The 26,479-nt window shown below is 38.6% G+C and overlaps 1 protein-coding gene across 7 annotated transcripts in view; it reads right to left on the reverse strand.

The window, feature by feature from the left end:
• Positions 1-1,693: 1,693 nt before the first annotated feature.
• kcnq3 (potassium voltage-gated channel, KQT-like subfamily, member 3) overlaps positions 1,694-26,479 on the reverse strand; it is a 101,077-nt gene continuing 76,291 nt past the window's right edge. For all 7 annotated transcript variants that reach the window (XM_051413182.1, XM_051413172.1, XM_051413202.1 and 4 more), the window contains exons 3-16: positions 25,134-25,224; positions 24,062-24,188; positions 22,908-23,080; positions 21,936-22,109; positions 20,102-20,212; positions 19,232-19,327; positions 19,050-19,144; positions 18,663-18,689; positions 13,666-13,865; positions 13,438-13,543; positions 11,099-11,230; positions 10,913-11,008; positions 10,561-10,648; positions 1,694-9,602 (exon numbers count right to left, since the gene is read on the reverse strand). In XM_051413182.1, coding sequence (XP_051269142.1) covers positions 8,898-9,602; positions 10,561-10,648; positions 10,913-11,008; positions 11,099-11,230; positions 13,438-13,543; positions 13,666-13,865; positions 18,663-18,689; positions 19,050-19,144; positions 19,232-19,327; positions 20,102-20,212; positions 21,936-22,109; positions 22,908-23,080; positions 24,062-24,188; positions 25,134-25,224 — 2,221 coding nt within the window. In that variant the 3' untranslated portion in view covers positions 1,694-8,897. The remainder of the gene's footprint in view (positions 9,603-10,560; positions 10,649-10,912; positions 11,009-11,098; positions 11,231-13,437; positions 13,544-13,665; positions 13,866-18,662; positions 18,690-19,049; positions 19,145-19,231; positions 19,328-20,101; positions 20,213-21,935; positions 22,110-22,907; positions 23,081-24,061; positions 24,189-25,133; positions 25,225-26,479) is intronic.

A 26,479-nucleotide genomic window follows, 5' to 3' on the forward strand; every position in this document is an offset into this window, starting at 1 on the left:
TGACAGGTCTTGTGTTTGTTTGTGCTTCGATCTGTTTCCTTGTTTCAGGTTGCTGCCGATCAATACTCCGATCCAATCATCCGATCAGACCTATAGGACTGACATAAGTTAGCAGTGATACTTTAAGTTTGATGTGCTAAAGGTCGAGTCACCATGTTGTGTCGCCAAAAAAAACACAGTAAAATAACATAAAATAACTGATTTAGTAATTTTCTATCATTAAAATACAGTTTTTAGCTTAAAATCTTTTGTATTTTGGGAGCTTTTTGTCTAATTAAAGATATTTATACTGTAAAACCGATGCAATGAGCTATAAATACAGGTGAACACTGCTATAATACAAATAATCAGGCTTAAATTTACAGCAGAGTGCTGTTATTATTTGATCTTTCTTATTTTAATCTGAATGTTAAAAGTTATAGAACTGTAATAAAAGTTATTATCTGTGAAATTACAGTAATTATTGCTGTTTACACTGATAAACAACATTTATTTAAACAATTATACAAGATATCTATCAGTTAACAAACAAACCCATTTAAATTACACAACAAATACTTTTCTTTACTCTTGTCAAATATTTTTTTATAGTTTATAAAATATTAACAGTATTAAACTTGAATTTCACAGTTTAATCTATTTAATAAACAGGAAATATCTGCAAACAATTATAGATTTGCGAATGTATTTTAATCTTTTTATGTTAAAAAAGGAAATTTTCTTTAAATAATCAGTAATTTTATGATAATTTCACATTAGACATAAATTCACAGGATATTCTTGTAATTTTATTAATATTTCCATGTAATGCTTTAAATTTTACATTTAAATGTTTTAAAAAATGACCCATTTCCATATAACCTGAGCAGTTTTTTCCAAATTACACCATGAATTAATAGTTGTGTCCTGTTCAGTATCAACAGTCACTAAATAATAATGTTTTCATTCTCTGGGAGAAGCTTTATATTTATTTTAACCTGTTGGCACTTTTTACAGTGTGGGTAAATGGCCGTAATGAGCCTCTGCAGTGACATACGAGCCGTGGGGAAGATCAGTGAATCAGAGGAGTGAATGTGAGTCTTTAATGACGACGAGGGATCGGTGGGCACTTTGGTCGCCTTGGCATTCACATGGAGGCACACAGCGGTAACTGGCAGAGGAAACAGGGCTGCTGAGGTCCTGGGAACAGACGCCTCCAGGGACCAGACACACAGACCGTTAACTAATAATCATAACGAGGATGAAATTAAATGAATGGCACTCGTATACGGTACATTGTGTCTCAGGCTCATTAACGCTTTCTGCTGCTGTTATTGAACCAAAAGGAAAATACTTTCGGAAACACAAACAAAGACAAAAAGGCTTCAAATTCAGCCATTAATGAGTGAATATGTGAGTAAATGCACCAACATTAAACCAGATTAAAGGTTGTCCTTCTGCAGGTTTCTGACCCCAAATAAAATATATAATCTAGAATTTTGCTAAGATTGGCTAACGATTAATGTAGATCAATATGCTATAAAGATATAATTTTTCTCTGTAGCAATACTCAAGCCAGCTAACTAGGCTGATTACCTAGCTAAAAAGGATTAAAACTAATTTGAGTTTGTCCTCAGGTTGAGGTTAGAGGTAATTAAAAGGTTTAATTACCCAACAGATATACAGTATACAGCTTCATTAAATACTCACAATGTTCAATTCAATACTTTATTAATAACTGGTGCAATTGAAAAGACAAAAAATAAAAAAATCAAGTAAGAATACATTTGCATATTATATCATCAAAACAAAATATTCAAAGTGATCTAATACAGAATAGAAATGGCAAGTTTTATTTTTATTTTTTCAAACTGGAATGAGAAAAATGATGCACAGCTCTGAAGGCCACTAGTGTAAAGTTGTCCAAACTTCCCTTAAATGAACCCGAAGAACATCGAAATCGTTTCTGACCCAAAAATTAAAAACACGTCAGTTAACTCACACAAAGCTGTCGGTAATATCCGATCTGTACGTTTATAAAGACACGTTTCTTAAAGCTGCATTTACACAAGATCTCAGTATCTCTTGCTGTGAAACAATCGGGTCCATTCGGAGGTCGTATACGAGGTCCTCGGCCCCGACTGCAAACAGACTTTTTTGTGCTATTTTAAAATGTTGTGCAGGATGTTTGATGCTATCGTATCTGGACAGTTAAGTTTATTTGCTGTTTTCAGTTTACAGTTTTTTGGCACATTTTTTAAGTAGCTTTCTACGGTATAAAGTTACTTTGTAGTCTAATTATAATTTGTAGCATTTCGTTACTGTTTGTGTTTTTACGCCCAACAGTCGACAATAACCTAAACCATGTTAATTAAAGAGCAATAAGAACAATTTTGTGCCAGTAAACACCTTGATCGTATTAATTTAATTTGATTTCATCCACTGTAGTTTTTTTTGCAAGAATAATGTTTATTTTATGTTGTTTAACTTAAGCGTTCACACTGATGAACGATAAGAATTTTTATACCACAAAAATATTCAAATCGATCTGAAACTGATCCCAACGATATTGTTAGCTACATCGTTGTCGTTTTTTAAGATATATTTATAGTTTCTTGGTGCAGACGGCACAAAATAAAGAAAATACATATAATATATCAAGTTTCCTGTCAGCTGGGACATAATATTTTATAAAATTATAATAAAGCTTCCTGTTTCTATTCCTTTAAGTCTAACTAATGATAATATTAATGGTGTAATACAGTGAAAATATACCGTAGCAACAATTAGCTATGAAGCCTTTTTAAAATGTGTTTCTGTCTCGTGATAAAATGTAAACATTTTCTGATCCGATCTGTCGGTGTAAACGCAGCCTTCCAACTTCGACATTACCAACAGCTTTATGCTGCCGTAGCGAGAAAAGCATGACCAAAACAAATAAATAAATAAAATTACATTGAAAAGAACCGTACTGTAAAAGGCCAAGGCACAAATAATTCGTAGCAATTAAAACGTCCATAAAATTACAGGTTATGCAGGATGTGTGGATCAGTGCATTGCTTGGTATGCAGTTACAGTGAGTACAACCACACTCAACAGAATAATCACAGCAAGCAGTATTGCCCTCTCGATTACACGGATGCCATAAAGTGCTCCTTTTCATTCAGAATCGATCGCACATACAGACGAGTTCACGCACAGGAAACAAACCACACGTAAAGTGTACGAACAGAGGGCAGAAAGGTGTCAAAAACACTTGTGTTAAGTACATATTCATTATAATGACCCGATTATGGCTTTTAAAGACAAAGATTCTTGAATTAAGCAGTTAAAATAAATCGGAATAAATCTCATTTTGCCTTTTCCAGTGTTGTTTTCTACATTCAGAAGATAAAACGTGTGAACGGCTGCTACAACTTTCATCCAGTGTTCATCCACTGCGAGAACAACCTCTGCTGGGAGGGAAATTAACTTAATATTGGTCATTTTGTTGTATTTAACTTGTACCAGAAGTTAAAGTTACACTCCCTGATTGTACTGAAGGGTCCGAACAACGTGCTACAGCACCAAACTTATTAAAACTCTACAGTGAAATCAGAGAGTGTACAGTAAACAGTAATCAATAAGTATTAAAGGAAAGGTTTAAGACCATGAGAGGACAAGTAGCACCTCGTAAAACTAAATAACATTAAAAAGCTAAAATGAGAAATTCTTAAATTCAACCGTTAGAGGAGATTCTGAGTTTTGGGAAATATTCAAAATTTCAAGCAAACGATTCAAAAACGTAACAACCACAAAATGCTGATTGTCAAATTAACAGTTAAAGGCTTCGTTCTGTATTCAGTGTTATCTGGTTTCTGATTATTGATTATTGATCGGCTGTTAATGGATGGGTTTCATTGAACGTATCACATGGACCCGGTTGCAGACGTTAACTCTTCGTCCCGCCACCATCAGTCTATCAAACACAACAGATTCATAAACATAATAAAATAAAGCTACCAGAACAGTAGTTACAGGTGCATGATGGGAAATGTTCCTCCAGTGACGTCAGCTGACTGAAACCTCGGAAACAGTTCGGAGAATAAAAACTTTCTTTTAACGTCTGCGTGAGACGTCTTTTAACACGTTAACGTTGTGGTTCAGGAAACATGTTACACAAGTTAAAATATTTATATATAATCTGAATTTTAGGCCTTTAAATGTCTTTAAATTGATTGGATTAATTTTTTACATTTTAATTTCGGGTTTTGGGGAACATTTGTATAGGTTTTTCTTTGTATCCTTTGTATGTTTTAACCAGTTTGGATGTAAAATAGGTTTTAATCTAAATTCTTAGTGGTCTTAAATTGAACCTGTTGAGACCCTGAAATACTTTAACGTACCTTTAAATCAGTGCTGGGCAGTAAATTATTAGTGATAATATTACAGTTAATTTTAATAATCCTGCAGTTAGTTACTGATCTGAAATCCAAAAATCACGATTAATGATTTTATTAATTATTAATTAATTACTATGATTAATGTTTGTAATCGTAGAGGAAACTTATTTATAATCATATTACTTTGTTTTTAGCAGCATGTTCATAATTCTGCTCTATTTACGCTACGTCACCTGAACACAGTCAGAATAAAGTGTTTGTGTTGGAGAAGTTTCATATAAAGACGTCACTGAAGGAAGTTTGTAAAATACAGTTTGGATTAACATGGCCACAAAGGCTTCACAGAGAGATTAAACAGTATTATATTATATTATATACATACATATATATACAGATATATGTATATGTATGAATATATATATATATCATTATTAATTCACAAACTCATGTGGACAGGAAATTAAATCAGTATTACACTGTGAAAAGTAATGCTAGCACTCTTAATGAGTCAGTGAGTCTCGTTCAGTTTTCAATCAATCAATCAATCATTCAATCAGTATCAACGAGGTGATTAAATCCTTTGTAAATTCCCTTGTTTTGGGGTTACATTAGCATCAATTAGCAGTGAAATAAAGAGGCAGATTACTGCAGTTATATTGATTAAATGTTGATTTGAATTGGAAACCGGTGAAATAATCTCACATAGCTGACAGATTGTTTTATTTATTTTAATAAAGTAAATTCAATTTGGTCTCTTATGACAAAATGACAGTATAAATATACTTATTGTGCGTTTCCTCTTTAACTTAACTTTAACTCTTTCACCTTTCCTGACTTTGTGCTAGCATTGCTTTTCCCTCAGTGTATCTCAGTGTCCTGGAAGACAATTTATTCTGTTTTAACAACTTATAAAATGTTCTTTTTAACAGTAATTCGCCGTGTAAATACAAATCCACCAAATGCTGTTTGTTAATTCTGGTGATATTCTTGAACTTAAATTTAGAAAGGAAGCAATACAGTTCAGATTTCGACTGGAAGCAACATTTCTTCTGTAAATGTAACTCAATGTGCAAAGAAACAAAAACACTGGTGTTCGATTAACTTCAACAGACACAAACCGAACTGTGAACAGTTTAAACTCGTCATTAAAAGAGAAGTGAAACATTACAACCTTTACATTTCTGTGCAGCTGAATTCAGTGAATGAGCCCAAAAAATAAACAAATAAAAGCATCACAAAGCTACAAAACAGCATTTCTTTTTTTTTTTTTTTTTTTTTACAAAAGCAAGACTTCAGCTTAAAAATAAAAGAAGGAAACAGTTCACATTCATAAATCCTGTGGTGTGTTCGGTGTGTTCGGTGAGATGGTGAAGTGGCACTGAAACACTAAATATAGAATGACCGGTCATTCTGCTTCAGAGGCACAATGAATGAACGTCTACAGGGATATATCATCTTTATATCTATATGTAGGTGATTGTGTGCGTCTGCGTTGCAACGTCATTTATTTGTAGAATATATAAGTGAATGGGTTTCAGTAGCAGAAGGAATAGTAACTGTAATACAATAAGATTAATAGATAATAAGTGTTTGGTTCACCTTCATTTTCACAGACTTTGACGATGCTGCTTCCAACACCGGGCTTCAGTATCTGAGCCGGAGCGCTTGTTTCAACCTGCTGGGAGCACCAGGTGGGTGGAGACGTAAAGTCAGGTAACTTATTCAGTTGAGATGTTTTATTATATAAAAACCGAGCTCATGCAGAGCCTCGACACTGGAATAAAAGCACAAAAGTACAGTAATATCTATCTACAGATATATATACTGTCTGTAGACTGGTTTTATTTGTATATAATATAATCTGGATATACACACTGGGTCCTTTTTATCTAGAGCGAGGTGATAAAGTAACAGTGACCAAATAATGGCTCAGAGGTAATCAATACCTTGCTGTCTGCTCTGAGGCAAAATCTCGTCTACGTCGAAAAGACAACCAAATTCTGAAGATGGTTAAAAGATAAAAGCTACAAACACATATAGTCGTAAGTTAGTTAATTTTAGCAAAATATATTATTTGTTTGAACTGTTTACTGGTTAAAGTTGACTTGAAACAAATCAAACTCTAAGCAGGTAAACAACAGAAGCACCTCCTGTTGAAGCCCGGTGTGGAAGCCCGTCTATAAAACTCACCCTGACTCTGAAGGTGCTTTAACATGCTATAACTGTGTAATAATCCACGTGTGTAGATATAGTTGGTTGTCAGATATTACATTCAGTATCTGTGTCGTCCTAAATCTAAAGTAGTAAATGCTGTTTAGGCCGTTATGTGATCTCCCGTAAAGCTCTTCTTGTTGCAGTAGGTGGTGCTCGGTCTCGGTCCTCAGCGTAGGCAGCCAATCACAAACTAGTATTTCTACCCGTCCCCTCCTCCGGTCTGTCCAGTATACGGTGATGTTGCTGCTTACAGTGTGTGTTTGTGTTCGTAACTGGACATTCGCAGTGCAGCAGTGAACTATACAGTAATTTGTGAGAAGAAATTTAGATGAAAAAGCACATTATGAAGTTCCACCTTTACTATAAAGGTGTTCTCCTGGACAGTAAATTAATTTGTATGCAGGCTTTTCTGATGTTTGGATGGCTCTTTAGTGGCAGTGTGGGTAAATGTTCTTATAATTACTGTATAATCCTCTTCATCAAGAGGATGAAGAGGATTTTATTCTGCAGGTGAGGATACTGCTCGACAAGCCTCCTGAATTCTCAACGTAATTTTCATTGCAGTTGTCAGAAATCATAGTAAATAAAAGTTTTTTGGTGAGAATATGGGTCATAATTACATAATAATAAATACAGCAATGGGGATAAATAAAACTCAGGTAGTAATCATTCAGTGCGAAAAAGGGCTTTAAAACTGCAAATTTCAGTGTTCAGTAAGAGGTCATGAGGCGGTCTTATGGCGACTTTTCTAGTTCGGAAATCCGACTTCGGGGGACATTCCAGTTGAAATTTCCAACCGGGAACTCTTTTTAAATGGAAAATTTGCTTTGCATTTAGTGTGAACACACCATCACCATATGACATATATTCATGTGGTGAAGATTGAAGAAGGAAAAAGCAGCTCAGTGCAGATTTCTTATTATAAAACATCAGATCTGTGAAAAACTAGAAGACTTTGAGCTGCAGAATGTTTACAGATTTACTTTTTTATGTCATATACTGAATTTATTTAATCTTTGCGGTAGAAAATCACTAAAAAGTTAATTTCTTTCGTTATTTGTACTGAGCATTAAGAACCTCTTAACATTAACACAACTAAATCTGATGAGACTGATCTTTGTATTCATCCTGCAATGACTTCGACACAGTAACAGTGTTTATCCCTCCAGTCATTTTGGGCTTGAACTATATATTTTCTGTGGTTGTATAATTATCTTCAGATGCCAGGTGGTGGAGTTTGGCACATAGGATACTGTAATAGTGTGAAAGTAAGTCTTTTCTATAGGTTCCTAGTTCAGTTTTAGGAACTGTTTTGCTTTGATGATATAAATTATTCGTCAGGGCCTTTTTAAGCAGTGATAAACTGAAACGCTCTGCAACTTTTGTAAATTAAAGACGTACAGGTGGTTTATATCCCTGAATTCATGTGCCAACAAAGCAGCAGAGATTTAGTGTTTCAAATTCTGTTGAATTTTTCTTTTTTTTCAACTGGAAAGTTTGTATGCATAAAGTGGTGACATACAACTCAAGAGCACAGTGGTGTAAAAAACAAAACAAAATTAAAGTGACGAGATCAGAAATTCCAGTTTCAGGACAAAACTGATCCTCAAAAATGGTGAAACACGACTGCCAGCAACTAACCAGTGTTTTGTTACATCCTCCCCCTCTCTCGCTCTCATTCACACACTCACCAAACGACATACAAAACAAAGAGACAGGAGACTTTTGGTTCCAGTATCGCCCTCCAACCATCACCCCTAGACTGGTGCATTATCATGCAAACCATGCAAAAAACAATGAAAATGTATTCATATAAAAAAATAAGTGTTACAAAATGGCATAGCAAGTATATGTATCCATTCAATCGCTTTTTCCGTTTCCTGATATCCTGAACTTTGCAGTGTCTACACTAAAAATCGCATGCGTTACATGCAGTGCGGTTGGCTTTGCAGCGATAAAGCTTTTGGGTGTATATAGTATGTATATTAATGTTCTTTTTTATTTTAGCTAAATTTTTGCGAAGAGTGCGCTGTACAGAGTTTTACTTTACAAACGGTCTGGTTTCCCTTTATTTTTTTTCTGGGCAGTCTCGATGCCATGGCTCTCTCTGTCTGGATGATGGTTGCTTTGATGAGGCCTCTGAAGGTCGATGACCTTGCTCACGACCTCGCAGCATCAAGGCGGATATTAGACCCACCTTTTCCTCCAAATGGTTTGGTCCGGAGGCTTTTGACCCAAACTGATTTGGGTTTAGAGGCATGGGTTTGGATTTAAAGTCTTAACTCAGAGTTGTGGATTTCTGTGCGGTCACACTTTCACCTCTCAGGGCGGTGTGTTCCACACAGCGTCACCGAATCCCTCCCCCGTTGAGGAGAGTGGCAGGGGCCCCCCGCTGGGTGTAAAGGGGTCCGTGTCTGTGTCTGTCTCCCCCTCCGCCAGGTAGCTCGGTCTGGGTCTCGTCCAGCTGGCGTCCCCGGTCGCCACCCCGGCCCCCATCGACAAGTCCTCCCCTTCCTCCCCTTCCCGCTCCCCAGAGATACTGAACCCGCTGGGCGAGCGCTCCAGCTCCTCGTGGTTCACAGATAGCATGGAGAGCGGCGAGTCGCCCCCCCGTCCCCCTGTGGTCCTGCCCAGCCCCACTGACAAGTCCTGCAGGGAGCTGATGGGCAACACTGTGGGACGTTCGGTGTAGGTGGGGATGGCAGCTGGAGGGTGGCGTGGGTGGAGGTGTGATGATTCGGGTTGATGGGCTGAAGGTGCACGGCTTCCACCAACCGACCCCGTCGCCTCCCCACCTCCTCTTCCTCTGCCGTAGTACGGATTCACCTTGCTGACAGGCACCTGGTACGACATGTGCGGGAACGCCTCGGCGTAGTTGAAGAAGACCCGACGGATCTCGCCGTTCCCCGTAGGATCGCAGGCCTCCAGAGTCATGTGGGCAGCGCCAGCAGAGTCCACCTGTAGGTGCTCAGTGTGCTGGATGTGCATGTCCACCAGGAAGTCTAACTTTTTCTCCATGTCCTCCACCTGAGACACAAACACATTACACCAGTGGCAATGATGATGATGAAATGGTTATGGTAAGAACTATAAGTGAGGTAACAAGTTTCTGATCCCACAACAGATGTGTGAATGTTGTCAGCGGTTAGTCAGGGTAAGAGTTTGGTCACACTTCTGGGTTGTGAAGCACAACTAATCCTATAACTTTCTCCATTTTGGACTTTCCTTCTCTCTGCACCATTAAAGGTCAACACTGTGATGTTTACAATTGGTCAAACGTTGCCTATGTGATCAAATTCATTGGTCGTAGTGATACTATTGAAGAGAAATATTTTCTTGTTTGAAATCTTGCTGAACTTGGTGTGACCAACTTCTGTGGCCAGTGGATGGTCTTTGGAGGATTAATTTCACCCCAAAGAATTGACCCTAAAACTCTATAATGCAAATAATGAATCTCTACAAGCAGGAGGTACCTGATCTTTATAGGTTTGCATCTGAATTTGACTGAGTTGGTTTGTCTGATACATTACTAACTACTAACAATTTTATTCTCAGTCAACAAGTTCTGATTATTATTGAATTATGCAAAAAAAATCACAAATAAAATCAGCAATGAAATCCGGCAGTTTAGGCCACATTTCTTTTCACACTTCGACTGAAAGTCAACTCCTTTCACTGTTCATTACCTCCACCAAGGAGGTTCTGTTTGTTCATTGATTTTTATTAAACTTGATTTGGTGTACATGGGTCATACATACATAGGTTAACCCCTCCAAGAAGTTGGAAAATCTCTCATTTACCCTCCAAACAGTGCGATTTTATTCTCATTGCCTATTTTTTAGTTTCTCTTGCAATTTCATTCCAATCAAAAGCCTAAAAGCAACCCAACAATCAAATTTTTAGAAAAGCATCAGTGAAATCAGGGATTTTAGGCCACAATGATCCTGGATGGACTAGTTAGGTGCTTTGCAGTTCTGATCCTTACCTGTCTCTCCACCCTGACAAATCGACCCATCATGCTTTGGTCTTCGGCATCTGGCATGGAGGTGGCTTTGGCTAGGTAGGACTCTTGCCTGGAACACAGGGACACTGAGTAGACGTGGACTGCACAGACATTTGTTACAGGAAAATGAACAAAAGATTCACCTGCAAAGAGTAACTTTATAAATAAAGGATGTTTCCTAACATTGGAACCGTTTACAGAATATAAAAGACAAATTAATAGATACATTTGACGTAATGAAAAAAAAAATACTTGTTTTAATACTAAATTATTTTAGCACAGTTGTTAGTCATGTTCTTTTTCAGACAATCTAATACTATAACATTGTTAGTACCTGGGTGACTGATTGGGCGGGTAGGTAAAGGGCGTTTTCTGAGTTTTCTTTTGTTTTGGGGTGAGGGGGGGTCCAGGGGCAAGAATCATGTCGATCCTTAAAGGAAGAGAAACAAGATGACCTTGAGGAAGAAGAAATATTTGCTTCACTCAAACAGACTCCTTCATCTTTAGTGTAGCAGCTGACCTTGTCTGGAGGTATTTAATTCTGCAGAGCATGTCCAGGTGTCCGGCAGAGTACTGCTCAATCACGTCTTTGACATCATAAGGCCTCAGAGTTTCCTTAAACCGCTTCTTGTTCAAGAGGAATTGCATGATCCTATGAGGCAAAGTTCAAATCAAGAGTTCAGACGTTAAAGTGACAGAATCCATTTTTATCAAACTTGGGAAACAGAGGGCATTCTCTCTTTGTTAAAGTCTGTTAGATGTTGCAGATGTCCCTGGTTCAACTTTGAAAAACATTACAGTTTTCCTAAGCAATGATAATCGTCTTTTCGTCTTTTCTTTTTTTTTTCATCTACATGTCCATCCATCAATCCACGCTCCTTGGCATAGTCTGGGTCCGCTGTAGCAAGTAGCCCGGACATCCTTTTCCCTCACCCTCTCCCCATGTCCACCAGCTCTTTCTGGTGGATCCCAAGATGTTCCCAAGTCAGATGGGTTATGTAATCCCTCTAGCATGTTCTGGGTCAGTTGGACATACCCTGAAAACCTCTAAAGGTAACCAGGGGGCAACCAAATCAAGTGTCCAAATTACCTCAACTAGCTCAACACGAAGGAGTGAGCTGCTTATAAATACTTTGGTTTTGACACTCTGAAGCCCCTCTGGATGTCCGAGCTTCTCATCGGGTCTCTATGGGTGAGCCCAGCCACTCTATGATGATTTTGTCTTTTTCTGTGATCTCGTTCTTTCGGTCATTACCCAAAGCTCACGACCACAGCTGCACTTTTAGACTTATCTCGCTCTTCACCACAACTGGTACAGTGTCAGTATTACTGCCTAATCTTGTGCTCCATCTTACCATCACTCATAAACAAGACCTAAAGGTGAATATAATTCCTTTTATGGAAGCTGACCTCAAACCACCTCAGTATGTGTAAAATCTATCTTCGAAACAGCACCTGGCCACAGCATTGGCAATCTATACCAGGTACATGTGTTTGTTCAATAACCAGCCTAGTCTTTGGTGTGCATTCGCAAGACAACTCTTGCTGAGATCAAACCCAAAATCTTTCAGCTCTTTGAAAGTCTTCAACCTTGAGTCCACACTGCCACTCAGTGAGCTCCTTCTTTTGTCTCACAGATCTCCCACTTTGAGCCGACTTAAACCCGCCTCCTCCCAGAGTCAGCGGCTGCTGGACGAGCTTCAGTGTTTGGCAGGAAGTCTTGGGTCCTGAAACTAAAACCCTCTGGGTCTGAGCATCCCATTCAGAGACCCATTCAGCCCCAAAATAATGGTGTGGAAGGAAGCAGCACTTTCACAGGGTTAATCACTCATCTCACAGGCCTTCACGCTAGATTGAATTCCTGCATTCTGTCAGCTGTGTGGTCTATAGATTTACCAGCACACTGTAAGCATGAGTGAGTTCCCCCCACACTCTCTGTTTGTCACTGCTCACCCTTGTACTCCTGCTGTAATGAGGCTGAATCCTACCTCCGTACTTGTGTCAAAGACTAAATTCAGCCACATGATCACTACAGTCAGTGTATTTGTATGCAAGCCCAGATCTAAACTAAAACTTTCTTTTTGTAGTGTTTCATGTAAACAAAGTTATATTTACATTGTTTCTCACCAAATAAATATATAACTTGCATTGTTTGCATCAATGTTTGCTTGCTTGCAGTCTTCTTCGCTCCTGTCTTTGCTGTATTTCTTTAAACATTACCACTGTGAATTGTTGAACCATTGAAACCATCAGTGTGTGTATCTAGGAATGGTAATTGATCAGATGTTATAGATACTAATGGCATTACTGATTTTGCTTATCCGTTCAGTTCTTTATCGATTACTTTACTGATTCCTGATCAATTTTCTGTATGAAACAAAGTAGGCCTACACAGGTTTTCAGTGTCAGTCTGACCGAGTTCTTGTTTTAAACATTAACACAACACATTTCTTTCTCTGTGCCACGACTCCTTCTTGTTGTAAGTGTCCATCAGTGTAGTCGCATGAGTTTGACTTAATTGTTTGTGCAACTGTCAGAAAACATGCTGGCACTGATAAAAAGGAATTTATAAGCTTGGTGGCATACGATTTTAATAGACTGTACAATTTGGAACCAGTTCTCTACTGGATTCCCATCCCTATTGGTTAGGCGTCACTCATGAGTAGAAGATTGTAACAGAATGGGGAACTACTAGCACTACTAGTGATCAGAAACTCCAGAGTACCTTTAACCTTTAACCCTGTCTGATCTGGTTCAAAGTATCAGCATCACTGATGGGTGTGGTTTGGTGTGGTCGTACTTTGTTGCACCTGAAACAGAGCACAGACCATCAGTAAATGTACATTTAAAGGTCCTGACCTGACTGCCCTGATGACGAGTTTCAGCGTGGGGATCATCTCCTCCATGAGGATGTCTGGGGGGAAGCCCCGCTCCTCTAAGGCTGGGTCTCCCAGGGCTCCGGCATCTGACAAAGAAAAGAAGTAGAAAAACCTGATGATAACCATACCATTGATTCGGTCCCATTGCTGAAACTGAATCTTACAGACTGAACCCAACCTTTTATTGTGATGGCCTGTAGTTTCATACCTTCAGAGCTCTGGCGGAGTGTGTAGGCCTTCATGCGGAAGGCGGTGCGGAAGCGTTCCCGGTTACTGAAGCCGGCTGGTTTGGGCTCCTTGGAGGGACTTTCCTCTATGGAGTCGGCATTACCTGTGAGCTTCTTGACTGACCCAACCGATGGCCGTGCATTGGGAAGGCGAACGCGCTCCAGTAAACTCATTTTTTGGCTGAAATGGAAGAAAAGTGATAAAGATGGTTGCAAACAATAAATCCAGGCTTCAAAATGTCTCTATAAAGGTGAAATAAGAGTTGCAGCGTCCGAGTCAGTAGGTGATACGAGGAGAATTGTGAGTGCTTTATGTATCTGCAACTTTTTCTGGAAGGTTTTCCGACAGATTAAGATCTTTGGTGTGACAAGGATGAAAGAAAAACAAAAACAAAAGAGACATTTGGCTTTTTCACTCAAACCTGTTACTTTTCCTAGGAAGCCTACTTGGATTTAAGGGAAATTTCTTTAGACTTCTACAGCTTTTGAACAAGATGTATTTAGGACTGTAAACTAGAGTAGTCCCCATACCAATGTATTAGCGAGTACGTGTCTGTGCATTGATCAGATACTATGTAATTTATTAGCCCTGAAACCACAGCTGTGTCCCGTTTACCATTCATTTCCCAAGATAGTGAAGTCATGACCCACCCTACTCTGACTCTGACAAAGGGTTTAACCTGAGCCAGGCCATACAACAATGATGGAAATCATACAGGTTTAGTAGTATATGGTACTCGATATCGGTTGATACAAAGTTCAGTTATGAGAATCGGTAATGGGAAGGAAAAAATTATAATATGTCACCAAGACATCAAGAAAAACCAAATTAAGACCTGCAAGTTCTCTCTGGGTTGGGTGTCTTCCTCGCCATAAACCAGATATTTCTTGGGCCATTTTCTGAGACCAAAGGAATCCCACTTCCAGTCTCACTAACAACTTTCCTTGAGTCTGACTTCCCTCTCACGGAGGAGTTAAAAAGTCTTCCCGGTCTGCTGCCTCATCGTTACAATGCCGCTCTGCTGGCAGAAGGAAGCCTCAAAGAGATTGGTCTCCTTTATTGTCCAATGGCTGACAATATTTGGCAGCACAAAGGCGAGAGCTCCCTGGGTAAAATAAGACTCCTGTGTGCCTTGGAAGAGGCAGAGAGGCGGGGTAACCGGAGCCGACAACAGCCCTCTGAAACGTGGAGCGCTCTCAGCGACTTTGCTCCCACAGCGGACACACAATATAAGGCTCTATGTGGCCTCGGGGCAGAATAGGGATGGCAGATTACGGCGCTGAGAGGCTGCAGAATAGGAAGCTTTAAAGGAAGAGAGAATCTCTTTCTGACTGCTTCTCGACCGAATAAAGAGCAGAAAATTACGAGTGATTATCTTGTGGCTCTGTGTAAACGAGGCAACACAGCAGGAAAAAATAACCTCCTTATCTCCAACAGCTCTGAAAAACACACACATATTGGTTTACTACGCTTGAACAACCCTGCAGTGATGATATTAAAAGATAATTCCGGTTTACTACAACTCTTATTTTCATATTATTTTCCACTGTTTCAATCTCTTGTGATAGAACTGTGAGTTACATGCTGAGATCTGGCATTGTTGGGGAAACTCAACACTATCAGACGATCAGACAGGTTAGAAACAAACCATCAGCTTGTCCACGTTATCTAAACCACTTTATCTGGAGGTTAAACTGAAAGTGAGTGCACCTTAAATGTCGGTAGTAATCCCTTATTGCTCAGGAAAACTGTGTGCACACAACTACAGTAATTACAGCAGGTCGACGTTAAAGCAGGAAGATGTGGATGTTTTGGTTTTACAGGTTATCTTCAGCGTTATTTTTAGTACCGTCGTCGGGTCCCCATCTCAGATATCAACTTGGTGAGCAAAATGTTTGTAATAAAATGTTCAAATTTAAAGCAGCAGTTCCTGTGGTGGAAACGCATCTATGAGTCTCATTTTTCTCTCACACTTTAATGAATTTCTTTGTCATCTATGATGTGAAAACATCACAGTCATAGTTGAGTTATAAAATCTCACAGTGGACCACAGAGTGTCTCTCCTGCCGGGCTGCTGACGGCGCTGTCAGCTAATCACAGAGGCCGGCAGTAGAGGAAGTTGAAGCACTGTCTGGTTCAACAATGGTAAAGATGGTTTTACGGTTGTTAGCTTTGTGGTTTGTGGTCACTTTAAGACTTGGATTGTAAAATGTACAGCCTCACATGCTGTCGCTCTGTACAGTGACGCAGCTAAACCTAGAAAGTATCAAGTATCAAGTATCATCTCCAGATCTGAGCCAGTGCCTCGGTCCTGGGCATTGACTGGAGAATTAACTGAACCGATCTGCAACTGTAAGATGCCACTAAATCAGGGGTCTCAAACTCAAACTGTCTTTGACCACTGCTGGTATTATCTAAGTATACTTTTAGTAGTTTTTTTATGGTCTCTGCGTATACTTGCACTAAATCCTGCACACTGGACCTTTAAAACCTCGACCACAGAACAAATAACTTCCACAATCAACCTGGTTCAACCCTGAATATGAAAATGACTAAAAGTGAAAATACAAACCGCTATATTATTCTATTAAAACTGTTTAACATGGATGTTCTCCTCACTCTGAAAGAGAGGAAGGACCTCTGGAGACCTCTGTCCTCAACTAACTCCAAGAGGAAGGACGTTGACTGAACTGATCTCATTTTGGTAACACTGTCCTCACTGCAAAGGTCTGAAACCGGTTTTAACAGCGAACACACACACACACACACACACACACACACACACACACACACACACACACACACACACACACACACACACACACACACTCTCTCTCTCTCAGATGGGGTGTAATTTTCTCTCAGTGTTGTGTTGAATAGATCACACAATACGACTGGATAACTCAGACAAAAAGCTCTAATATCTCAGTGCAGCCAAACACACACACAGTGTAAGTGGCTTATCGCCCTCTCGTCGGACATGGCAGCACTCTTGTAGTTCCTGGCAGTCGTCCACCTCTTCGCTCAGAGCAACGAGATAATGTCAGACTGCTAATTTCCCAGCCACTGATCCTACAGGAGACGTACAACTCAATCTACCTCTCTCTGTTTCTATTTTATAACTCTCTGCATCTCTCTCTTCTCTCTTTCTTACATTTTCTCTCAGTTTTTCTCCAAAATAATACAAGTAACTATATAAGTAATAGGGTTAAACAAGTACTCAGCTCAAACAAGTATCCGGTAGATAATGTACTTTGTATGAGTATCAAATAAAGTAAAGAGTAAAATGCATCAATATTAACCAGAAGTTTAATCAATCATATGATTAAACTTCTGGTAGTACTGTACTTTTTTGTAGTTTTTATGATCTCTGTATGTTTTTAATTTCTTGTTTTATACCTGTAGAAGTTCACATACCAAGGCTTAATTTCACTCTATATTTGATGCACTGTGCCTTCCCACCTTTGTCCTGTCCTCAAGTGGAAGCAGAAATCTCAGATTCTTTAAAACCTGCACAAATAAAAGCTGAGCTCCCGTCCTCTCTATCAGCTTGTGTATCAGGGCTCCTGTTGTTGCTGCTCAGTAGCTTTTAGCAGCAGTAACTTAATCCGGCGTGTTGAACATGGCGGTTCAGTGGAGGCCAGGAGGCGTCGGGGCAGAACGCTCCAATGTAATGAGACTGTGTTAGGACCAGGAGAGTCCAACAGCCCGAGACACCCACACCTAAACTGGACTGGGAAGTTTACTCCCTTTTAATTCAGCTTGTGGCTGGTTGTATGATGGTACTGACGTCTTAAAAAGGACCTCACCGACTTTAATTCTACTTAACTTGGACAGTTACTGATGGACTGTGGCCAAAGACAGGGTTCCCATGACTGCTTGAAAACCTAGAAACGTATTTATATAATGTTATCTATGACATTTTTAATTGTATTTTAAACCGTCACTCAAATCTCTGGCTATATTTTTTGTTTGAATGAGATACTGTGCGGAAAAACCCTTCAAAGCGGGTTTACGAGATGTGGAATGAACTTGCAGCAAACTTTTCGGGGTCAACTCGGAGCAAAAAGCAGAATTTTCACAAAAGCCAAATGGAAAAATAGCTTCTTGTTGTGGCAAATAAATACATGCACAGCAACACTTTCTACTTATTCTTTAAGAAACAACATAAATACAACTTAATGTAAGCAGAAAACTAGAGACTAGTTTTCCAGTCATGGAAACATGAAAATAATCTCTATATCGTCCTGGAAATCCTGGAACTTTTGAATTGTAATTCAGCCACTAACTCAGATTATATAAACCTGGGTACATATTTTGTTTGCAACTCGACTTCAAAGTTGTTGTGGTTGATCATTTTATTGTTTATTGTTTCTTATACTTAATACCTGGTCTTTTAATAGGCCAATACGTTAGAAGAATTGTAGTAGAAACTCTACTTGATTTAAACTCGTATTTATTCTCTCAGCAGTGGTGAGAACAGTCAAACACTGACTGCCACAGTGACTGTCCTGTACTGTAAAGAGAATCATTCACAAATCAAACATCTTCAGTGAGATTTTTCTGACATGTTTTGATGTAGAGACTCATTAACATCCTTCCACATGATGGAGGAAATCATCAAACCCAAAGACCCCATCTTGGGCACTAATTACTGGTTCTAAACTGTCATTCATAATTGAAAGGTAACTAATGGAGTCACTAATAGGATTCTAAAAAAAAAGCTCCCGCATAAATGTCATCACAGCGGCCGGCGTGGACGAGTGGGAGTTTCATATCACCAGTCACAGATTTACCACCACCATTAGCCCCGAGATTTATTTGACTATGGATTAATATATGAAGCTATTTAAAAGCGAATGGGGGAGGGGGGGATATTCTAGGAAACCTTCATTAGTCTTTGCAGCATCTGTGGCTAATTAAAGAAAGTGTGTGATTTACAGTATTTCTGCTGGAGATCAAACAACTGTGACCTACCCCGCCATGGCCTCCAAGTGATCCTTCCTTTGGATGGAGAGAGAGAAAAAGTACAAAGTTAAAAGATTGAGAGTTTAAATAGCCTTTAACAGTCGCTAAAAGTCAGAAGAGAAATCCCAAACTTTGATTTAAAGTTTAACTTAAACCCCTAAATTATAGCTAGCTCCCTCCGTCCTAGCAAGTTAAACACATGCAGCAGAGAGAATCCAATAGGTGGCGGAGTGTGTGACACAGGAGGTAAACAACCACGTTGATAAACTGACCACCGCTCAGTAGAAGACAGTCGCTGTGAATTCTTATCGAAAAATAATTCAAATACTTAATACAAAACAAACAAAATGTTGTGCCATTTTAATGTCTTTTCTTTTAACGTTTCTTGTTACGTACCTGAAACAGGGAAGAGAGATGATCGTTTCATAAAATCTCCACGTGGCAATAAGGTCTTCCCTGATTGGATTGGTGGAATAATATCGCCAGGCAGACTTTAAAATAAACAGAACAGCAAACAGTGGGTATTTTGATATTATGTCATGTGAGAAGGTTGCTGCTGATGCCAGGTAGCGTCTCACCTGGATGAGCCCGGCGGCAGGATGTCTGCGCTTCTCAAAGTGCTTCTGTCTGTGCTGCTCCTGGACCTTCAGAGCCAAACCTGAACCCAGGATCCCCTGCAACCACAAAAACACTCTCAGAAATACCACCAGGTGCAGGTTGTCCTACACAAAGTTAAGCTTCTTTCGAGGTTCAAGGTGTCAATTCTCACTGTAAAGGCCACTTAGCTGTGATCTTATGTGCGTCACTTGATGCTCTAAGCTTCTGTGCAGACTCAAGGAGGTAAAATAGCAAAGGATGAGCTGATTGAAATATGTGCTGGTGTGTGAGCGATTGACTGTGTTAGAAATGTAGATGCTCAGTCAATTTTGAGGTTATTTATAAGAGAAGACTCAGCCAAGCAGGTAGTGGAATAGGTGATTTATTAATGCTAATTTAGCTAATTATGTAAATTGCCCAACATCTGGAGGTTAGCAGTTTCTAAATACTCGGGACCAGCTAACTAACAAGTTAATAATTGATGTAGAGTAGCTAGCTAGTTAGCTAATATTTTGCTTACAGTGACTAACTTAAGATGTGACTATATATATATACTGTATATACGTGTGTTTTTTTTTTTTTTAACCATCTTTAAAATGTGGTTGTCTTTACAACATAGATTAACTTAGCACGTAGCGTATCTAAGTACAGGAAAGCAGGAAGTTGACAGAGGTTCCTCAACTGTTACTGGAGCACAGAGTAAAAAGGGGCGGGACTTAAGAAAGATTAATTATACGATGAAAATAACAACTCTAATTTCAGATGTGCACCTTTAATTACTCCTGACTTTACTGACTAATCTGTAAATCCATGTTAAATGTATTAATTAAATACAATAGAGGAGCACCCACTGCAGGCAAAGCGAAGAAGGACACTCCAATCAGAGCAAAAGTGCCAGCTAACAGTCTTCCCGCCCAGGTCTTTGGGGTTTTGTCCCCATAACCGATGGTGGTCAGCGTGATCTGCAAAAGAGACAAAGATTACACTTTAATTTAAGTTTCCACTGTTACTGTCAAAAGTCAAACAGAACAAAAATCGGCCCAATGGGCGTTGAAATACTTTAACTTCAATGATTACTTTCTACTAAAATGTCAGAAATGGATTCAGCATCCTCAATAACCCCCAAAACCACTCTTATATTGTCCAAATCTGCCAAACTGTTGCAGAAATATTGTTTATACAGGTGATTAATGATAATTATTTTAATTGTCCAACATATGTAAGTTAGCATCCATCAGTTTCTAAATGTTTTGGACTTAAACTGAACATTTCTAACAACTTTGGGGTACTGAACGTTTTCCAGCAAATATCTTCTGTTGAGATCTCTGCCTTGTGACCTCTGCCATCGATCATGCTCGGCGTTGTGACCTCCACATCGATCCACTGAAGGACAGTGTTGAGTGTTTTTAAAAAGGGTCACAATTCAGTGTCTTGCTCAAGGACACTTCAGCGGGGCATATGCTGGCTGTCACAGAACTTGAACCCTGGAGGTTAAAGGAGGGTCTCGTTAACGAGCTGCTTCCCCGACCAGAGGGCATTCATTAGAGCACGAGGCGCCGCCAAGACCGGACAACCATACAACGCGACTACCGGCTCGCTCTCTGGATTCTCCAACAAAAGCATCATGTTCAGGCTTTTTTTTTCAGGCTTCAGGCTTGTGAATGCAGCAGAATATCAGAGGCTACAAACTGATAATTGTTTTCTGGCAGAAATTTGCCCATTTGACTCAAAGCTGAAATGTTTTCAGTTGGTCATTTGGCCGAGTGTCATCCGTCCACCATGCTGCCGCCAAAATCCTCACAGAACTTTGAAGATATTTAACTTTCAAACTGACAAACAGACGGAGAAAGAGAAGATAATATAACCTCATAGCAAATCAATTTAACAAGTAATTTAGTCTGATATCAATGTTTAAGATTTATTTTTGATTACACCAAATTAATTGTACCAATGTGATGACACTTGTTTTAGGATTTTGTTGAAATTAATTAAAGCATTTAAGACCAAACGTTGTCTGGTATCAAGAGAGTTTATTAGATTAAATAATTTCACCCCATTGACAGATATGGTTTCTCTAATTTATAAACAAATAACGTTTAGGACCCAACAACAGACTTTTTTGGACTATTTACTGCAATGTGTTTGGCAGAATGACTGGATGGATGTAGTTCCCTAAATCCAGGATCAGGCACCAAACACCCAGTCGTTGATTTTATTTAGACCAAAAAAAGACGTAAAAACATGACTACTTATAGCTTGTGGACTTTCATGACTTCATATCTTTACATTTTTAAACTATAGGAAATCTTTAAGACCCCATTTTTGATTCTATTTATGCTTTTACATTCACTGATTACTCTGGTTGGACTGCTCCGACTGAAACTGCTGTTTTTATCATCTACGTCGGTGAGTTAAGGATTTATTTCCACCAAACCAGAGTTGGTGATTGTTGGAAAGACTAACAAAGACGGTTTTGGTGAGTTTTATTCTGTTTCTGTCCACTTTGAATGAAGTTACGATGATCTGAAGGTAAAATGAGTATTTCTGTCTCTGGAGTCTGGTGGAGAGTGATAGTGATATTATGGCTGTTTGCGGTTAAACTGAAGCTCTATCTCTGTAAGGATCCTTTCCATAAAGATGGATTTAAAGGTAGAACCATACAGAAACATATTGTAATGTACGTACCAGCCCCCACCACAGTGCGTCGGCGTAGGTGTCGAAGTCCTGTGGTTTGGGCTGAGCGGTGGGGTTTTCCTGGTTGGACACGTCCATGGAGACGTCGTCCTTCTCCACCAGGTAGACCAGGAAGGACGCCAGGATGAGAGACAGGAAGCCGATGTACCAGGCTGTGATCAGCTCCTACACAAACACAATCACACACGAAACAAAGACGTCTCCTTGTCTTTCTCAACATAAAGGAATCTTTTTCAGTCATAATTTGTCTTCAATCTCACTCAGGAATCGTGAGGGAATCGTGAACTCAGTATCGAACTATGAGTGTATCGTTATTATCTTATTGTTAGTTTCGTCCATCATTTCTATCACTTATCTTAACACTGCGCTCAGTTAATATCGGGAGGTGAGTTCACATTCAACCCAGGACCATTTCTTAACACTAGTATTTTATGTTTTATCTAGAGCTGCAACTAAAGATGATGCTATTTTATTGTCACTGAAACAAGCTTTTTGATTAACTATTAAAGTTTTGTTTTGCTATTTCAACATTATTGCAAAAAATTTCTAAAAACATTGTAACATAGACATTTTAGGTCACAACAATCCCTCCAAAAGCCGGCAAAATCCTGGAGGTGTAAACATAAATATATAAATAAATATATATAAAGAGTGAGTTGAGTGTTTTTGTTGATTGCGGAGGAATAAATGTTCAATGTTTAATGTAAAAGTACTCGTGAACAGTAATTTCCATCCTTACACTTTAATTCAACAGCTTTCAGTGCTTTAGTTTTCTTTATATAAAAGTACTCGTTGCGTTCTTCCTTCAGTTAATACCACTTTAGTTTTTGTGTGTTGCTATGTTGTGTATTGTTGTGTAGACATATATAAGATGAATTTCCATGTTATGCAAATTTAAAGCACAATAAAGTCATCTGAATCTGATCCATCATCATGTGACGCTGCAGTTTCTCCAGTTCCTACCTTACTGTGTGCGTAGATGGCGGACCCCAGCAGTTTCCAGGTTCCCCCCCTCCGGTCCATTCGCAGCATCCGTAGGATCTGCAAGAAGCGCAGGCTGCGCAGGGACGTGGCCAACACGTTACCCTGGTTCCTCACCGCCACCACCGGCACCGAGGCAATCAGCACGAAGATGTCTGAGACAGCGGAGACACTGTTTAACGAGTCTGACCCCACACAGTTATTAAGACTTCTTTGTGAAGGGATGAATTCATTATGAAGAGCTGCTGGATTAATTCCTAACGAGAGCCGATTGAACATAAAGACACTGAAACGCTGTTAATAAGATTCTGTTTTATCACATAAAGACTGAAAACAGAACATATTCTCATGTTTTATACGTGTTAGATCGTCCTGGTTCCTTTGACAAATTAGATTATTTCTTGGATTTTGGATTATTTCAAAGAATTATATTTACAGTTTTTGTTCAGCAATATAATCTTCAGAAATTAACTTTTATGTTTGTTAAAGCATAAATGGGATCGGCAGAAGTAAAAAGCTAACATTACGAACTAAATCACGTTTGCACTAAACGTCCAACTTGTAATTAAATGTTGTATTTAAAATCTATACATTAAAATTAAAGTTTGAGTTTGTAAGAGTATAAAACACAATGAGGCTGTAAAGTGGACGAGAGAGTAGAAAAGCACCTTCTGTAGTCTCCTTTAGCTGCTTCTTAGCAACCACCTTTTTTAAAACACGTAAAGCTTCAACAATCACAGAGGAGGTATTTACTGACTTATTTTATGTTGTAGAACAAAATGTGAAAACAGTTGTCTAAAATCACATTAAGCTCTTATAGTCAAGGTTAAATGAAAAATGTTAACCCTTTAAGATCACATCCTCAGTTATATCGATCCACTATTTAACAATGTAAGACAATTTGTTTTTACAAAAAGTTAATTTCTTTGTATTTTTATATCAAAATTCAATCATTTTGTCTTCCTGTAAAACAAAATGTGACGCGTGCTTACAGACAGAGGACAGTTTGATGACAGCGGTACCGATTTGATTTATGGAGTTTCCAGATGGACTTGTTGCTAAAAGCTTGTGTAGCTAACGCTCGCCAACGTCTCCCCGGGTTTTCTGGAGCCATAAACTGCGGGACGTATTTGTACCTAATATACACAGTGGTTTGCGAGCAAACTTCAGCCTCCCCCTCCATCCTTTGTAGCGACAGCAGCATCCGGCCGCCCAGACCCTCAGTGCGAACTCGGCCCCGAAGATGAAGATGGCGAAGGTTTCCTGTTCGGGTCGATCAGAAAGCAGAAAAATTAGCAGAAAATAAAGAATAAAGGTTTTATTTTGTTTTTATTCCACCAGGTTTTTATTACATATTAATGATTGTATCATCTACAGGAGAAATTAATTTAATTACTCTCATTCTTCCCACTTGTTTTATGTTTTACAAGACAAAGTGTTATCATTTGTGTGAATATATGCTTTGAAAATAAACAAGATTTTTAAACTTTGACAGATTTTTGTCACATCTTAAAATATATATTTAAATTAGAAATGTAAACCTCAATATCAGAATTTTGTTCCAAACAATTATAAAGAGAAATGATGAATTAATCTCAACATAACCTGAAACCCTGAACTCAAACACAAAGTTTATTTTAAAATTAAACTAAAGCAGCAACAACAAAAGAGAAACATTTATATTCTTGTGGATACGTCTGACTTTTATTTTGAAAGAAAAGCTTCCACAACCTGTTAGGTCTTTATTATACTTACACAGTTATGATTATAATTTTATTCATAAGAATTTGTTGTTGTGATGTTTATTAATACAGTTATGTGCTCTGATTGCAGGGATGGAAATTATTCATTATAATAATTATTATTATTATTATTATTATTATTATTATTATTATTATAAGAAATGTGTGTGTATTAACTGTATGCCAGTGTCTATATAATATGTGTATATATATATATAGTAAATATATATTTTAGTGTGTAATCTCTAATGTTTTATGTTATATTCATCATTATTCATTCAGAATAGTGCTTGTTAAACTGAGACATCTTAAATATTCTCATTTTATCAAATGGTGCAGCCATAAAAACATGTCTTTGGATTAAATATCTCACTAAACATCATATTTTTATGTTTTATTTTCTGTGTAATTTGGTTGAACTAAAGGGAAACTGGTCCTGTACAAGGCAACAACCAGTGGATCTCACCAATATAACCAGCCAGTGTGCCGACACCTTCTCGTGCTCCCTGAACGTCGTCAGTATGGCCAGAATCAAACAGCCCAGAACGATTAAAAACCTGCAGAGACACAAAAACAACAAACGGTTCCTCACGATGTGTGACTGACACAATGAGGTCATAAATACAGTCGATTGGCTCCGACGTGGATGTCAGTGAGCTCATGTGACCAGCAGAGGGCAATACATCCCCACTGCTAGCTTCACACTGCTGCAGCACAACAACAACAACAACAACAACAACAACAAAGTACTGGAAACATCATCTCACATTCTTTCACACAGATCAATAAATCACTAATATTTGGGTCTTTTGCTCCCTTATTATAAAGCTGAAACCAAAGGAATCTGTCGTCTGTCAGCTTTACTTTATATTAAATAAATGTTTGTTTTTGGCTCCCGGGAGGATCAGAGGATCAAATTAAAAGAAAAGCAATAAACCTTTTATCAGTTGATGGTAACACAGGAGGAAGATACAGGAGACTTCAACCAAACATAGTGGGAAAATCGATTATTAGGGCACACACACTAAGATTGTATCTCCATTATTTAATTAAAATAATATTGGAAAAACAAACATAAAGTAGATCCTGGCTTGGGAAAGAAAATCACCGAATTCACACGTCTCTGCTGATGTTTGTATCATTATATCATCTCTGATTTAAAGACATTAACTTAAAGAATAAAATGAGTTATGACGTGTTTATCTTCGCTGTTCTTCGTGCTGCGTCCGACTCTTTCATGCAGGTTGTGTGTTAAACTAATTAAATAAAATCTGTGTTTCACTCATGCTGTGAAATGTGATCCTGGTTCTCTCCGTTCAGTGAGACTCTGCCGTTTTTTCGGAGGTTCAGTCGTTTTTCTGCTGGGTTGCTGTTGCACCATTAAACCGTCTGAACTCAAATAATAAACGTCTGCAGAACAGCTTGAACTAGAATCCAGAAATAACACAATCTTACTTTAAGCTACAGAAACAACCAGGAACACTTTTGGCCTTATAAAGTATTTGTTGACACAGTCCGACACTGACGTCAGCTGGTTTAGTTTGTTTAATGATGTGCGTTGGCACTCAATTGACCTGCCCCCTTTTTGCTCCGTGCTCCAATAACTCTGTCAACATAGATTAGCTTAGCACGTAGCATATCTAAGTACAGGAAAGGAGGAAGTTGACCGAGGTTTGCTCAACTTTTGGGACTTCCTGTTGCTTCAAACCCTTCCTGAAGGAAAAGCAGGTTTTAGGAAACTGTTCAACATTTTATCACATAGTAGCATCATGATAAAGTCCTTGTTTGTTAACAATGAATCACTTTAATCTG

Source organism: Dicentrarchus labrax, unplaced genomic scaffold (assembly GCF_905237075.1).
Source record: "Dicentrarchus labrax unplaced genomic scaffold, dlabrax2021, whole genome shotgun sequence".
Classification (NCBI taxonomy): domain Eukaryota; kingdom Metazoa; phylum Chordata; class Actinopteri; family Moronidae; genus Dicentrarchus; species Dicentrarchus labrax.